General features: G+C 39.2%; 1 protein-coding gene across 1 annotated transcript in view; it reads right to left on the reverse strand.

Annotated features, from left to right (window-relative positions):
* LOC104276551 (collagen alpha-1(XXIV) chain-like) overlaps nt 1-16,016 on the reverse strand; it is a gene marked incomplete at both ends in the record, with an annotated part of 49,347 nt that extends 33,331 nt beyond the window's left edge. The window contains 9 exon segments of the mRNA XM_009872923.1: nt 888-941; nt 1,165-1,218; nt 2,226-2,279; nt 5,282-5,335; nt 6,612-6,656; nt 7,099-7,152; nt 14,652-14,705; nt 15,227-15,280; nt 15,963-16,016. Of these exon segments, the coding sequence (XP_009871225.1) occupies nt 888-941; nt 1,165-1,218; nt 2,226-2,279; nt 5,282-5,335; nt 6,612-6,656; nt 7,099-7,152; nt 14,652-14,705; nt 15,227-15,280; nt 15,963-16,016 (477 nt within the window).
* Between the last annotated feature and the right edge of the window lie 920 nt (nt 16,017-16,936).

The raw sequence follows: 16,936 nt of genomic DNA on the forward strand, positions 1-16,936 counted from the left end.
GCAGTATCAGGACCACAGAATTTCAGAATATTTGCCTCTGTCAGGTAAAATCACTGGCAATTTGCACCTTCTGATGGAGATAGAACAAAACCAAGTGCAAGCTGCTTTATGCTAGTAACATAGTATTTCTGACATAGTGGTGTGGTGTTAGGGCCAGAGCATCCACTGTGGACCAGTATCAGGAACCACTATTCTTTAAGGACAGGTGGAATTGTGGAATGCACTTGGCTGGAGATTTTGGGCAGGAGGAAAAGATGACAGCTAGGAGCTAATGGGACAACTGAGCTTAACGGTAAGACTTACGTCTGGAAGAATATAGATTATGGTCTGTTAAAATTGTCCCAAATAAAATCCATTTCTAGCACTTGAAAACAATTTTTCAGCTTTCAAGGGCAGGCAACTGTGTGGGTCAGATGACGGGGTAACACACAGAGAAGGAATCAGCAGAGGCACAAGTTCCTGGTAAAATAAAGTGCTAAATGAGCCATCCACAGCACCAGAAGCCAAACAGCTGCTTTAGATGGTGGTACAGAGCAATACCCTGCTCTGTTGATTCTATAATGTTCCCATTATCTCACCTAGACTTGGTATCTGTACACACCACTATGGTGTGCTGTCATCTTCATGGCTGGGCTGGACACTTTTGGATTTGCCTTCATACTCAAACCACTCTTTCATGCGTCAGTGACATGAGACACTTAGAAATATTTCAGCTTTATAATTAATACTCTTTTTAACTTGCTACAACATTACTTTGTTTTTTTAAAGGTGTCAGAAAATAGTTTCTTATTGAATTCTTCTGATAAATCAAGATTTCTCAACCTTTGTTTCTGACACATTCATAACACACTTTCATTTTTGAAAGAAGATTTGCACCCAAAGCTTACCCTTAAACCTTGGTCACCTGGTTCTCCAGCCTTCCCAGCAGGTCCAATGTCTCCCTAGAATATCACAAGAAAAATAAACCACCGGATTTTATGGGACAATATTCCTAACAATGATGGGGTTTACAGAGAATGCAGTCATTGTGACAGTAATAGTATTTCTTAATGGCTCGTTTTCTGTATCACTACCTACTTGGCTAATAAACAAGATCACCACAATCTGCTTTTATGGAAATGTGAAAATTTAAACAGCACAAGAGAGAATAATTCCAACATTTACCTTTGCACCTGGTTCTCCCTGCAGGCCAGGTTCTCCTTCAGGGCCAGGAGGTCCCTGCATGGTACAAGAGTTACCACAACACATGGTCACCAATGAAAATTTTGCAACCACCAAATAATACAGTCAAAATTGAAGCTAAAAACTGCATGAGACACTGTGAAAGATGCATGTCTGAAACATGAAATTAAGCAAAAACAGTTATTTGTTCTTATTAGAGCCCAACAAAAGAAAAAAGGAGAGTATAAGAGAAGTTCAGGAACTGCACTGTGGATCAGGAGTGTACTGAAGACTCAGCAGTACCACTGAGCCTAAACCTTTCATCACCAATTACTAGCAGGCTGAGCAATCATCTATCTTTTGAAAATCTGACAAATTCATCGTTGTTCAGGCTTGGAGCCAAGGAAATATAGCCTTTGGAAAACAAAGCCCTTTTTGGAGTCTTCAGCCCTTAAAGAGTTAATGGTATCAAATTGCTTCTTGTAAAGTTTACATTTAAACGTTTTTTTGATAGTCAGTCAAAAGACTGGATTTTGGGTAACTGAGGAAGCATGTTTCTCTGAATAAGCCAAATCCCTTCTGTTCTAAATGAGCTCATCCCTCAGCTGCTCCACTGAAAATGTGGCTGATACATTCTGTGATATTTCTTTCAGAGAGATATTAAAAAAGCACAGAAAATAGAAGTAGAAGTCAGCAAGAATACTGCCTGCAGCTGCTGTTCTTCTACCATTTGCAAGCACGTATGATCAATGTTCTACTGTCTAACTGCAAGGAGAATGGTGCTTCCAGAAAAAAAGAAAAAAAAAATCATTTGGTCAACTAAACTTTCACCTTCTAGGTTCAGATGTCATAAATGTGTGTCCAAAGACAGTGCTCAAAACAGAAAAACTTACTTTAGACTTTTTTTTTTTTGGTAACAGCTTTAAGTAAGAGAGTCTCTCAGCAGCTCATGGTACTTAAATCAGCTGCAGGTAATAAAAAATTAATAATTTCCAAACACATTGTCCAGGCTTATTTAGTTACTTGAGTTTTTGTAATTATTATATAAATTATTAAAAGCTCACCTCAAAACCCATTTCTCCAATAGGGCCAGCATCCCCTGGTTGTCCTCTTGGACCCTGAATTAAACAAGATTTTGGATGCATCATTTAATTAGTATTAAATTACATTGTATAGTCTTGACTCTGTCTCTTCAGAACTCTTTCAAGTGCCATAAAAAAGTTTCACTGTCTTTCCTTCTGAATCCAAGAGTGTATAAGCGCCATGATGACATACCATAAGTACTGAAGACCTCGCTGTCAGTCTTGACATGCTGAAATAACAGATTCCAAATAATACCACAGATGTCTCTCCTTTTAGACCAAAACTAAATTATTATCTAAACTAAGCTCTCCTTTTGATTAACTGAGACTTTGTTTAATTAAGGTTTGTTAGACTGTCTGGTTTTCTTTGTGGAAAAGCCTACAGTCTGGTATGGAATTAACTGAAAACAACTACCGTGTGCTTCGCTATGAATTTATAAATGTTTATACAGGACAATCACCGAGGTGTAATGGACTAAAGGCTGGTGGCTTTCTGGTAATATTAGTAACTGTACTGTGAGCATTTTCTTATAAGCCCTACTGTAAGAAAGAAATTCATTGCAGTAACATATAGGGATCGTTTCCTAAAGCAGCGTGCTCAAATTCCCCACACATTTTAGATTGTCCATCGCTGCTCACAGAGTGGGATTTGTTGGGGGTGAGCAGAGGTTGCCTGTACCAGCTCACAGCTGATTCCTCAGCCGCTGTGAACACAGGGCAAGACAAATCAACCCTCTGGATGCATCCAGTCTTTGAACTTTCAGAAGGTTCATATATATTTGCCCCTTTGGGACTTATCTGTGTTTAAGTACATTCTAAATTCAAAACATTTGGTGATTTATTATTGTCATGTAAAAGACACTGCTACCCATATTTATGACGGACGCTTTTTAAGCAAATACTTCCTCCTTTTTGTTTCACTTCCTCTTACAGACTATGCATATGGTTTTGTCTCTCCTGATGATTTGGCAGTGATAATGTGAGTGTATTCTTTCCCTGTAAAACAATGTAAACTGCATATTACTAAGCGTATTTCAGCAGATGCATATATTTTACCCTAAAGCTTCATTTAAATGTGAAGAACTGAAACTGCGGTTAATCTCCCATTGAGACTTCACTTGGTCCTAAACTAGGTCTACTGGTTTTCATTTGCAGTAACTCCATGGCATTCCACTAAGCAAGTGTCACAAAGCTTAAGTCTGATTCACAAGTCAAGCATTTATTCACAATATTACCATGAAGCAAGTCTGCTGGTTTGGCACTGTACCTTTCTCCCAAGACTTGCAAGGAATTTCACAAGTCAAAAATTATAGCAATACAGGGACTACTTTCAACCATTAACAACAGGTAATTTTCAAAAAAGTATTTCACTGAAAAGTCTGACAAGTAGGTAAAGTTAGATTTAGATTTAGCTGGATTTAGATCCAGCCTGTTACTACAAATAGTTCTAATTGCTTACATTTCTCTGCTCCTCTACCAGTAATTAGGGTATTTCTGCTCTGTGCAGAAGTAGTGACAGGGCCAGAGAAATTGCTTCAGCATCTGGCTTTCACGTAGTGACCAGCTGACAGAAGATGAAATCAAGCTGCTTGGATGAGCAGTTAAAAATAGAGCCATGCCTTTCATTTCATAACATCTTGTGTTATTTTGATCACTTCCTTCTATGTTCACAAACCATTTTCCAAAGACGTTCTACTCTTCTGGCACTTGAAAGAAAAGGCACCCTGTTCACAGGACAAACTTTTCTTTCTTCTGACACTGCAGATGTAGGTTCTGTGATGATGTGCACAACAGAAATGTACGTTGCTCAAGAGTACACCACTTAAATTAGATAAGGCTGATAGTCATTCTATATATATGAAAATTCAGACTTGACCAGAAAACAGCAGAAATTTTATGTGTGAGCCTTGCATTGTAAAGCTCTGAAATGTCACAACATGAAGATTAGATAAAGTAAATGAAAGAGATTAAGTGACAGGAATAATAATAACCTTTCGAGAACGCATTTTCTGTTAAAACATTTGGTCACTTCTACAGGCTTGCAGCTCGAGTTGAGTTGGGAATTATATCCAAAAGAAAATTTATCAAAATAAATGTTGGTATTATGCCCCTAAATATTTGCAATGAATTTCTGTAAGTGTGTCATCCTATGATTTAGTAGAAATAATATTTAATAATACTGGAAATCATAATAACTAGTAGAAACAAAATAATTCACATTGAACATTCACTTTCAAGACTTAAATTAACTTTATGTTGTTTGATGTGCAAAATAACTTTTCAGAATCAATTGAAACAGACAATTTTTGACCACTCTGTTAGATTTCTGCACTACAAAACACCAGCTTTCTCCCAAGTCCCTCTAGGGCAGCACACAGCCTTTCACTGCATTTATACAATCTGATCTACCCCCCAGAGATGGTGACGCAGTACTATTCCTGTTATGACTACACCTTGCAGCACTTTGCATATATTTGCTGCAGATTCTGCACGATTTTCTGTTACAATATTAGCCACAGAAAAGTGAACGTGGCTTTGAAATAAATGCAATCAGAACATGAATCCATCCAGCAGAGGAATGTCTGATGTTTATTGTAACTGTCCCTTTTTTACTGAAAATTTAATCCACCTGATAGATGTGGTCCCCAAGTTCCTGAATAACTTATCCTAAAACCTGCCTGAAAAGAATACCATTAGTATCTATATTGGCGCATACATTTACATAGTCCATGATGTAGATGTCTACCTCAGTGCAGCGTAAAGCCACATAATATCATGGTCCAGATTTCGTCATGCTCTCTTAGGTCATGCACCTCTTAATACAGTGTTTCTCAACATGATTTACAGGTCTCCTTATGAACAAGTTACACTTAGCAGGGGAAGCAGACTCTAGCCCTGCAGTTTTGGAACAATTACCCCACAATTCCTATATAACCACAGCCGGCAACACTAAATCTTGGTAAAACAGAGCTTGAGTTACCCTGGAATTCAGTATAATATGTGGAAAATTTTTTAAGCAGGCATAAGGATCAACTTACTGGCTCTCCCATTGGTCCCCTGTCTCCTGTGGTTCCTGGAGGCCCAAGCAAACCCTGGAAGATTAAAACAAAATAAAAAAAAAAACATTGGAAACAAGCTGTTTCATATTCTGTGAAAAGCTACTTCCTCTCCTACTTCTTCTCACTGAGTAACATACTCGGAAACATCCAAGAAATATGTGCAGCCTTTTCTTCTGCTTGACATGCATTGCCACATCGCTAGCTCCTGGGGCAGGTGAGGAAGCCCTAAATAAATCCTTCCCCAGTTTCTTTTATGTAGGGAGGGATCTTAGCTGACCCACCCCATCTTCCAGTTCCTCATCATTCTCCTTAGACTGATGTGCTGCTGCTTGTGTGCACAAACTGGGTCTAAACACAACGTTATGAGTACCCTACAAACTGTATTTGAGATGATCAGTAAGGTTCACAGCCCACTTTTCTTTCTGCCCTACCTGGCTGATAACATACCTGTCTCAAATTCTCTTCTAGAAACTGTAGTTCTAGGAGGAATAGAGCAGTATACTTTCCCTTAAATGTACTAATTTCCATAGTTTCAACCTAATGAGGTCTGGTTTCATTAATTTCTATGTATATAAATATATTTAAAAGTTCTAGTGAATGAAGAGGAAATGAAAACTCATTGTGTCAAAGGTAAGAGGCAACAAGCTTATAAAGCTGAGACGAAGCAAGAGAAGTATGATGACAACCAATATTCTGCATCTCTATTTCAGCACTATTACTGCTTTGTTTCTGCTTTTCTCCTTTTGCGCCTCTTGAAAATCTAATACAGTTTGAACTGACTGGTGACCTCCTTCATAAAAGAAAGCCTCAAACAGAACATGTTAAGATTTCCACTGAAAGAAGCCCTAAAAGGAGGAATTTTCTCCTATACATGTGGTACACATTTTCTACATTTTTCTGCATTTATGCCAACATTGAAAGTACACATCTACTCTAAAATCTATCAAAGAATTATTTTTCTATGTTACTACTTTCTCCCTTAAAACTACAATAAAACTAAAAAAGAAACAAAGCAACTTCTTAGACCTCCCCCCCTAAAACTACAATGGCCATTCCTTCTGTTGCAATTTACTCTCATATTGTATTCTGTGAACCATCAGCTATGAAAACTGGTCTTGTAGCAGGCTAAATCATGGTCTCATCTACTTTCTCTTCTGCCCCTGATTCTTTGTATGAGTAAATGCAAACTGTATTGTCAGAGTTTTCCAGCTGCTCTAAAGCAGACAAATTTCCTCCTATCCAAGTGTAAAACAAAATATGAGATTTTGTAGATTTTTTTGATGGAAGTTCTAGAGACTTTCATACTCACAAGTGCACCCTTATCTCCTCTTTCTCCTGGATTTCCAGCTTTACCCTGGTCAAAGAGAAAAATTGAAAAATAATGCTGGCTTCAGATAATTTCCAAACACAGCTCAGAAATTGGTATTAACTGGCTTACTACAAAGATTGGCTCTAATACTTACAATGAGCCCAGGAACTCCTTTCTTTCCAGGATCACCTCTTTCTCCCTGACAAATAACCAACAACGTGTGAATTCTGTGTGCATGTGCTAGGCGAGCTGCATGCAGTTGCTGTCAATTTAAACGTGGGGTAACTGCAGAAAGTGCAGATTCAGGCTTAGATGGGATTATACCATAATAAGGATGTACCTGAAGAAGATAGAAATTTTCAAAGCTCCTCCTGGATTAAACGGAATTTTACAGCTTCTGACATGCTGGGTTGGTTAGTTTTTGGTTTTTTACTTGTTATATTCTGTCTCAATGTTTTGTATAGCACTAAGTAATGCAAGCGCTCACCTTAATGCCTTGTGTTCCTGCTTCTCCTGGAGGACCATCCAGACCTCTTGGTCCCTGAATATTTGACAAGTGATTTGGAATATTAATTTTGCATTATTTTTGGTTCTCATCAGGGAAATGCAACATAAACTTTAGGACAGGGCAAGCATATTTTGTTAGCACAAACCCCAATTTTCATTGTATGTTAAGTGTGAAATAAAGCGTCAAAGTATAAACTAGGTTTCTGGTTTGCTGAAACAGGAATTTAGGAAGAAATATTTTTTGAAAAATATGTAAACAAAATGTTCAGTCGTTGCTGGAGCCACACTGCAGGCTGATATTTTCTGTTCTCTTTTGCATTCCCTCTGTATGCACGCACTAGACACATATTTAGAAGAATTTAGATGTGCACTGACTATATGGAGTGTTTGCTTTCGTGTGTATTGTAAGTCATATGTGCAATAATCCAGCTTGTTAGTAAGACCCTAAAAAAGGCAGATAAAGTTCTTCCATTAGCAAACCACTCTTAGACAAGATTAGAAACAATTTATAAGCTTGCCTAGTGAACTGCTCTATTTTTGGACTAAAATGTCTCTTATAAACTGTCTTTTTACAACTAGTAGATGAACAAAGATAACCTGTTATATTACTGTATTATAATATAGCAAGTATTTATTGCCAAAACATTCAGAAATTATTAGGTAAGATTGAAAATTTAAATCCATTAGTTTACAAGCAAATGAAAAAAACCTTAAAATAGATCATAAGCAAAACAAAAAAGAATATTTATGAGGTTATTTCCATAATTCTAAACACCATGACTGTTTGGGTATGGAAAATTAAATTAAAACCAGTTGATAACGACCTAAACCCAATGACCACTTTAAAGGATGGGCTAGATAACTATTAAGACAGAGCCAGGCTCTTTACAGCACTATGCAGTGGGAGGATGAGACAAAAGCTTTCCTGGTGGCATCTGGGCTGGGCTGGCATTAGAGCCAACGAGTACACTGCTATCGCAGTGCCTAGAGGAAAACAGTCTTCATTTTCAGAGCGTATTTCTGAGTTATAGAGAACTTTCCATCTTGGATCATGGTTTTCTAGTACAGGGCAAGAAATCATGACGCATCTCCAAAGTCGTCATACCGTTCTAATAGGTAATAACAGGGACTTGTAAAATTGTTGGAAGCACATCCGATTTTATTTAGATTACTTTCCCTCAAAAATATGACTTCCATGTTTCTTGAATTTTTTTTGAGACAAAACATAGCAGAATTCTGTTCTTTCTGACCTGGATTTACAGATTTACAGATCAAAACCTTTGTCAAAACAGACGGTGAGCAATCACTCACTTCCCTCCGGAGCTACAGTGAAAATGTCTGACTGATAAACTGAGAAACACTGTGTATCCAGAAATAGAAACAGAAATCTCTCAAGAAAAGGCCTTGCCTGTAAGCAGCCCCTAGCAGAGCCAGAAATATCCCAGGAGAAGCTTATCTGTCAGCATTTCAGCACTGCTGCTCCTGGCCAGCACAAGGAAGCACAAACCATAGGACAAGGAAAACGAACGGGCAGGGCAAGCTGTCTGAATGCTTTCGGTGCCTTGGTAGTTTGGGACACGGTTTTTGTGAGGCAATCCTTGGGTCAGCCTGGTCACATTTCTTGTTTTGCTCTAAGCTAGGACTGAGTATTTACAGCCATGCTTTTAAGCTACAGGAGGCTAGAGAAAACAGGCTACAGAAGACACTCTGGGTTGCTGCATGGGTCTCAGTGAGAAAGGTCCCAAACCAAAGGATATCAAAGTCTGGAAAAAAACCTCTTGATGACTTCAATGCATTCAGAGACCAGAACCAATATACTAATGGTGTTTTCAAGGGTAATGGAGACCTTTATAAGAATAACAAGATTGGGCCTCACGCTAGGATTTTGTGTAAGCCAACTGTGTGAGCCAAATTATTCAATTACTATATAGCATAATTTAAAAGAAACCTAAAGACCTTAATTAATGTCAGATTACTGCTCTGCACTTTTTCTGTAACTTCTATCTGTAAGACACACAAAATGAGTTGCGACAAAAATTCAAGGCAGGCTAAGCAAGTTTCAAGTCTAATATTCCTTTCAGGTGAAATGTCTCAATAAATGGGAGGAGAAGGGATAGGAGGAAACTTTGAGATGGAGAGAGGACAGGTCAGTAAGCCGTAGAGTAGAAAGGGAGAGAAGCTCACAGAAGAGCTGCAGAGGAATCACAGATGGCAGCACAGGAAAGGGGAAATTGAGTGTTAATCCAAACAATTGCAGGATAGTTTTAGTGTTTCTCAGACTGGTTAGTTACGTGACCGGTCATTTGTGCATCCTCCACTATGCTATCAGGGGATAGAATCTCAAGGCATATTATATTTGTCAATACTCTTGACTTAGATGACAGTTAGATCACATTTTACGACAAATTAACGAGAATACCATGAAATTCCAAAAGGTTCACATACTTTTTCTTGCAACTGTACATGATTTGCCTGCTGTTATTGAATTTAGGTTTCAACAGAGCTGAAGAGTAACGCTGCCAAACCACTGCTACTACTTTTTTCTTTGTGATGGGTTCAGCTTGGTTTCTGAATCAGAACATATTCTATTAAAATCTCTAGGATGATAAGCTCAGAAAAAGTTCATCTAACAAGGGAATAAATACAAATTAACTACTTGTGTTCTCATCCTGTCTTCTAAATACAAGAGAAAAAGCAATAAAAACACACTGTGTAGTGACTTCTCTTTTTTTGGTGGTTGACATGGAAGAATATTGGAAAGTGACATCAGTTTTAGTCCCGATTCCTTTGAATAATTAAGACAGATAAACACAGTCAGCTATTTGCTGTACCACAAAACACACTGCCCACTTGTTTCACATAACCCCAAAGCACATGCATTTTTCTAGGTTTTGTATTCCCTACTGTGAGAAGTATGAAAGATATTGCTCACTACAATTCAGTGCTGATGTCCTTAGGTAACCGAGGTTCTTCGTGCCAGTACAGACGCAGCTGAAGCATAGATAACCCCACCGACTGCTACAGACATAAACTGCTGTTGCCTGACCCCGAATTTACAGCACTTCTCTACGTCATTTATCTGAGGTTTCAAAACTGAATGTCATGAGCTGCATTCCAGGAAAGAGAAAATATTATTGCTTTTTAGCTTTAAAACACCAAACATCAGCCTGAAGAATACTTACTACTAAGAATCTTACCAGCTATTAACAATTTTCCTTAGGTCTCACTCATTAAATGAGTCCAATGATACAGGACCTTTCCCCCTCAAATTGAAAGCCACAGTTGTGTTTGCTGGAGATTATATGAACTAAAAGCAGAACCAGTCTCTGAGTTTTCTCCATACATCAGCAAACAAGAACAACAAGAAAACAGGCAACACTGGCTTCATGGCTGCCTTTCACTGCTACCAGTACATCTTCCAGACTAATGTAATTGGAGAAATTCCTTCTGTTAGATACAGATATTCCCCCCGCTTAGAGTGTCATTCTGCCATTGACAGATCTACAAAGCAATGTTCTCCCTCTGTGTTTTCATGAGATTAACACTAAAAAAACCAACAACATGGGTGACAAAAGCACCCAACCTTCCAGACGATTCCAGCCAAAGTGCATCAAGTCTTGAGCATGAGCTGAGGAAGCTCTGTGCTAGCAGTAATGTTCAGTGGCACATCCCCCCAGATCCCCCGACAGCTGGACTCCCCACGGGCTCTCAGCCTTCAGCTGGCCAGAACGCCCGGGTGTACTGGAGATTGAGCAGCTGGATACGCTCAGGCAGAGATAGGCTGCTGGGTAATATTGGATGTGAACTGGCTGCTGAAAGGTCTAGAATTTATGAGAAGAAGGAATTCTACTCTGTGACAGTGCAGAAGCAGAGGGTCAGCACTCCTAATGCTTCCTGCAGATTCCAGCTGTGAAGATGGGATACATCCTCGTTTCAGTACCCAGCAAAGGCGAATTTCCATACGCTTCTATTTAACTCCTGGATGTGACTGTGGGAGGCATTTCTGCGAGGCCTGCCACACAGAGCTCAGGGTTCTGACACTTCTCTTTCTGAATGCAGTCAAGACAAATCCCAGGTTGCAGAGGCCCTGGACATCTTCCTTGTGTGAGATTCCACTTTGGGTCTGATATATTGATCTTAAGAGCAGACAAAATTCTCAGTGGCGTCAGTGGGAGTTTGTCGGCAGAGTCAGAAGACTCGGGTCTGCTTTAAGACTCCCTTCCATAAAGCATTCCCAGTCATGCTTGTTGGAAGCAAAGGCATAAACCACAGCTCCAAACTGGGAGTCCCACAGAGCTTGGGATGTTCGGCATTTATTTTGAGTGATCTTTAATTATAAGCGATGCGCTCCATGATGTGCTGCCAAAATCAGAGAGACAGACTCCCTCAAGGAATCCCAACTCAGTTGGCAGAAGATGTGACACTCCTTAAATAAAAACCATCTTCTACCTTCAAAACAGAATCTAAATTAAAATAAGTCATTCCCCCATAAAAACAATCACCAGGTAGCAGATGCTGCTGGGAGGGAGGAGTGCCTGGAGGGGAGGACTCACACTCGTGGCAGTAGCTTGTCTCTGACTCCAGCTCTGGTGATGATGGCAGAAGGACTTGCCAAGAGGCTTCAGAGGAGGAGTTTAGATGGGGATGTTATGTCCAGAGGAATTAAAATGTGCAATCTGCAGCATTTCAGTATCAATCTCAGAGACAACTCTTTACACCAAGTTAATTTTGAGCTAGCCTTCAAGCTTACTGCATCCTATAGGCCACCAAACTGAAATTCTGGTGGACCAATGCGGCCCAAAGGATTTTTCTTTTCAGATGAAACTCAAACACCAGCATTTTGCAGTGAAAATGACTGCACATGTTTACTCCTCATCTGATGCCACAGGCTTGTGTGTCCTGAATTAGTACAACACTCCAGGCTGTATTTCACTTTGAGACATGCTCCTACTGAAATCAGAGGGGTGAGGCCCCCGTTTGTGTCAGTAAGTCATGCCACTGAAGACAAACTGGTGCTAAGCTGCTATGTCTTTTCAGCCTCACAGCTTCCATATTGCTTTGCATTTCTGTTTTGATTTACATTTTCAAACCTGCCTCTGAAGCAAACCGGCTGTTTTTCCCTCTGCTTCTCTAAACCAAAGCAGAGATTCACACCCCTGTCAGAAAGCTCCTGGGAGTCCCTAGAGCCTCCTCCCGCTGAACAGATTTGTTTAAACACCTTGTGAACACGTTGAGAGCCACCTCTCTGCTGGCTGATGCCTGGGGTTGGATGATCCTGCTTACGCCACTTCTTGGAAGTTCACTGTGCTTCTCAGTGGGGAGTGGTTTTTGCCCTCCGCAGCTAATAAAGATTTCTCTTTGAGTTTTGTTAGACATGTTGCATAAACAAATACATCTGTATTTCAGTTTTGCCTCAAAACCAGGCCTCAGTAAACTCATTTTTTCTGGGCACTGATAGATTATGTGTATGTGACATAATCAGTTCAGAAAATAAGCAGATGACCTGAGAGATGGGAAGCATATGCTATTTCTTCATGTAAAATTCTCAAAGAAATACTGAACATTTCTTAGTGTACACTATTTTGTGTTTTTTTTTCCTGATAAATCATTATTAAATTATCTGTTATTAAATTAGAAAATTAATTCACCAAAAAGAATTTTTTTCCCAAAATATCGTTTTAAATAAACTTTTAAACCCCACATCTATTGTAAGGGAAAAAATGAAAACTACTTTCAGAAGACCACACAGATTCCCTCTCTGATGATGGTGGGTTTGTCCTTTTCCATGCGCTGCTGAGATAAACTTCCTTAATCTTGAAACTCAGACTCAGACAAACCTTCTGTTGATAGGTACTTCAGACAAGCACAAGAAGTTCTAAGTGTATGTAGATACTTGCTTAAATCTGCTTCACCCATTTAAGGAAGGTGAAGCCTAAGATATATTATATGTCTGAAACAAAACAAAACCAACCAAAAAAAACCCAACTCAAAACAAAACCAAACAGTTGTCATTGTCAGCTGGAAACATCTCTAATATGGGGCAACCCTGAACCACTACTGCAGATTTTAACAGAAATTACACAGTTCACATGCTACATTTCACATTCCTACAAACTGCACCATGAACAAAGAGGTAAAATAAAACAGATTTCTTCTGAAGGACGAGGAAACAACACTAAAGAAGGAAGACTCATTTGAAGCATGTGAAGTTTCTCTTATGAATAATCATGCAGTGTACTGTCAGGTTGCTAAGCAGTGTATATTCAAGATATAAAGAATATTCAAAATATTGTATATTTCAAAATATTGTGTATTTCAAATACAATGAATATTCAAAGTATGGTTTCAAATATATTAATTCTCAAAAAGAATGATACATTCAGATAGATAATTTAATATACTGGAAATATAACTCTTTACCCCATCTCTTACTTAATAGTTTAGCAATCTTGAAAAACAATGTAGAAGAATATATAGTCAATAAATTTTGTATTACAGTTTGCTAATCACAGTCTTATTTAAAATGCAACATATGCTTCTTGAGTACCTATCTTTAACTGGAGTAAAACCTCCAATGCTAACATGACCTGTGAAGCCACACAGGTCCAGCCACTAGTATGAGTTGTACAAGTCTCACAGGAAGCCTGGATATGCTGTCAAACTGCTCGGTGAGGCTGGTGTTAGAAGGGTGCAACTCCGCTGCTATTCTTGACAAGCTCCGTAAATTCAGTGAGAATACGCCTGCTCATGCTGCATCCAAATCCATCTGTACTATGAACTGGCAGCAATTCCTGCAGGAAACATCAGCTCGGAGTGCAAAAGCATGACCGAAAAAAAGCTCCAGAGAGGGAGTGCAAGCGGCTGGTGGGGTTTTTCAAGGAAAGTGTTTATGAACGCGGTGCAGTCAGCCGTCCCCAGGTAACAAACTGCGCTAATTTCACTGATAAATTGTGATCAAATGGTCACACGAATTGTTGTGGGCAGCCTTCCTCTCCACTTATGTGGGCTTTGGATTAGTGTTTTGTGTACAGTGAAAAAATGCTTTCCATTTCCCTGATCAAAATGCGTGAAATGACAATCTAACCAGAGGTTTGAGATTCTAGCACATATTATCTTTTGACTTTGCTCCTTCCTCTCTCAGAACTATGTTTGGGTAGTTTTCATTGTCTTTCCAAAGACATAAGTGACATGCAGATACAGAAAATAGTCCTTAAAACACTGGAACAGTCCAACGAGTGTCAACGTTTGCATATTTATGTATATAGAAAATAAGGCCAGTGGTCATTTTGGTTCTGGTCCCGCTCTCAGATGAAATCATTGACAAACCCCATTTAACTGTAATGTGAGGAGAAATGAAGATTCATATCTTTTCCCACATGGAAATAAAAGTATCATCTGTCTAATTTCAATATAAATAGCTCGAGTCTGGAGGACACAGTTCAAAGGATGTGAGGATACATGGGTTACATATCAGATTCATATTGGCAACAGACTACTCTGCTCTAAGTTACACATAAGAGTAATATTACTTACTCTTCTTCCCTTAGGTCCTTGTGGCCCTGGTGGTCCTCTTGTCCCTGAAGGTCCCTACATGTCAAACAAACTTATCAGTCATTATCTTCTATACACAGATTTCTGAAAATTACAAGGCTTATGTATTAAAGCAATAGTCAATGCAACTAATACAAATCAGTCACTTTCACTCACGGTTCAAATTCAATTAATTCTGTTAGCACAATTATCTAGAAAAATCTAAATAAGCGACTCTACATAAATTTTTGAATAAAAAAATCAGAATGTGACTACTGAATTAGAAGTAAAATTGTTGTGCAATTACAAACCATCCTTAAAAAATTTCTATTCTTCTACTTGTCTCAACTGAGTGATTTTTAAATGGATGAGTAAATGATATAATTAGATTTCCTGTCTCTCATGGATCATCCTGGTAAAGAGCATGTGAACAGACTCTGTGTCTGTATGGCTAAATTTTCATGAGAGCTTTATAGACTGCAGTACAAATTAGAAACCATTCTTAGTTTCAGCAGAGAAAAAGTATAATTTGAAAATAGTGCATTTTATGTCAAAACAAAGCACCATTCTATACCTACAGGTAATCCTTCAGGTCCCACAGGTCCAGGGCCTCCTGGAGGTCCTGGATAGCCCTAGAATTGAAATAAATACAGAAAAGAGAGAATAGTTTTATCAAAATTGTTATTAAAACAACAATAATAAATTTAGTTACTTACCTGAAAAATTGGAGGTAAGTTAATAAAATATTTAACCTGGTAAAATTTATTCCCCAAATTTTGTTTAGAAGACATGTATTTGTTTGGATATATTGCAATAATCACTAAAGCAGCCTAAGAAGTTTGCTGCACACAAGCACTAGATGACTGTGATGTAGTTAAACAAAAGCTACTGAGTTTTAGATTAATTTCAGAATTCTCAAATCAAGGCTGTTACAGTGGGAACAGAAAGTGGACACTTCCTGGTGTGTTCAGAACTGGCCAAGACAAAACGCCAGGAACAGCTCTTGTCTGAGAGCTGTGGTATCTTGATAGCTTCCCTTCTTTATTTATCTCTCAACTAATCTTGCTAATTTTTTTAAATGTCAGGCTGTTCAGAGAGTATTTTAAAAAAATGTCATTGCTCCACTGCTTCCTTCAGTGGATCACTTCCACAGAAGGGAAGAAGGTGCTAGATGAAACTTCCTAGGGACAATGTATCATAAATACTTCTCTTTTACATAAAGGTTGCACAGTCAGAAGGGTGAGAATTCATGGCTTTTTTGGAAAGAGCATTTTAAGTAACATGATTATGGATTCTGTGTTAATTGTGACTTACCATGACACCTTTCTCTCCAGGAGGACCTACTGGTCCTGGACTGCCTCGCTCTCCCTTTAACAAATAATTAAAAAGAAAGTAGCAGTGAGTGCTCTTTCCTTGGCTTGCTCCATGCCCACTGAGCCAGGCATATCTGGCCAGGAAGGCTAACCTGCCATAATAATAAAGCAACACAAGAGGTCTTTTGTGGGGGTTGGAGGCAACAGCCTACATGGCATGTGGTTGCCAACAGAAAACACACTTTGTGTAGTGCATAACATCATTGGTTCAGGGACGGCCTTCTGAAAACAGTGTAGAGAACTTTTTTTTCCACTTTTATTGAATTTCTGCACTCCTTCCTCCTATAAGCCAACCCATATTTTGAAAAGATGATAAAACTGAGTTTCTCTGTCTTCCCTTTTCCTAAAATGTTCTTTAAACTAGATATGAAGGGGGAAGGGGTTACAACCAGATCAAATGAAAATGACCCTGAGATACACATAGTGACATCAGAAGCAGAGTCACCAGCACAGATGAAGTACAATTGTACTTTATTGGGGGCTCCAGGCACCTTATCAGAGGCCCAACTCAAATGCCTTTATACGAATGCCCACAGTTTGGGCACTAAACGAGAGGAGCTGGAGATGCTTGTGAGCCTGCAGCGCTGTGACCTGATCGGCATCACAGAGACGTGGTGGAATGACTCCTGCGATTGGTGTGTTGGACTAGAGGGGTATAAACTGTTCAGGAAGGACAGGCAGGGGAAGCGAGGAGCGGGTCTTGCCCTCTATGTCAATAAAAGGCTAGAATGCATGGAGCTCCACCTGGCAAGTGATGATGAAAGAACCAAGTGCCTGTGGACCAGGGTGAAAGGAAGGGCAGGAGATTTTACAGTGGGGTGTGCTACAGACCACCCAATCAAGAGGACCAAGTGGACGAGGCCCTTCGTTAGCAGGTACGAGTAGCTGCTCGTTCACAAGGCCTGGTCCTCATGG

The sequence above is a fragment of the Apaloderma vittatum genome, unplaced genomic scaffold, assembly GCF_000703405.1.
Source record: "Apaloderma vittatum isolate BGI_N311 unplaced genomic scaffold, ASM70340v1 scaffold2497, whole genome shotgun sequence".
In the NCBI taxonomy this organism is placed as follows: domain Eukaryota; kingdom Metazoa; phylum Chordata; class Aves; order Trogoniformes; family Trogonidae; genus Apaloderma; species Apaloderma vittatum.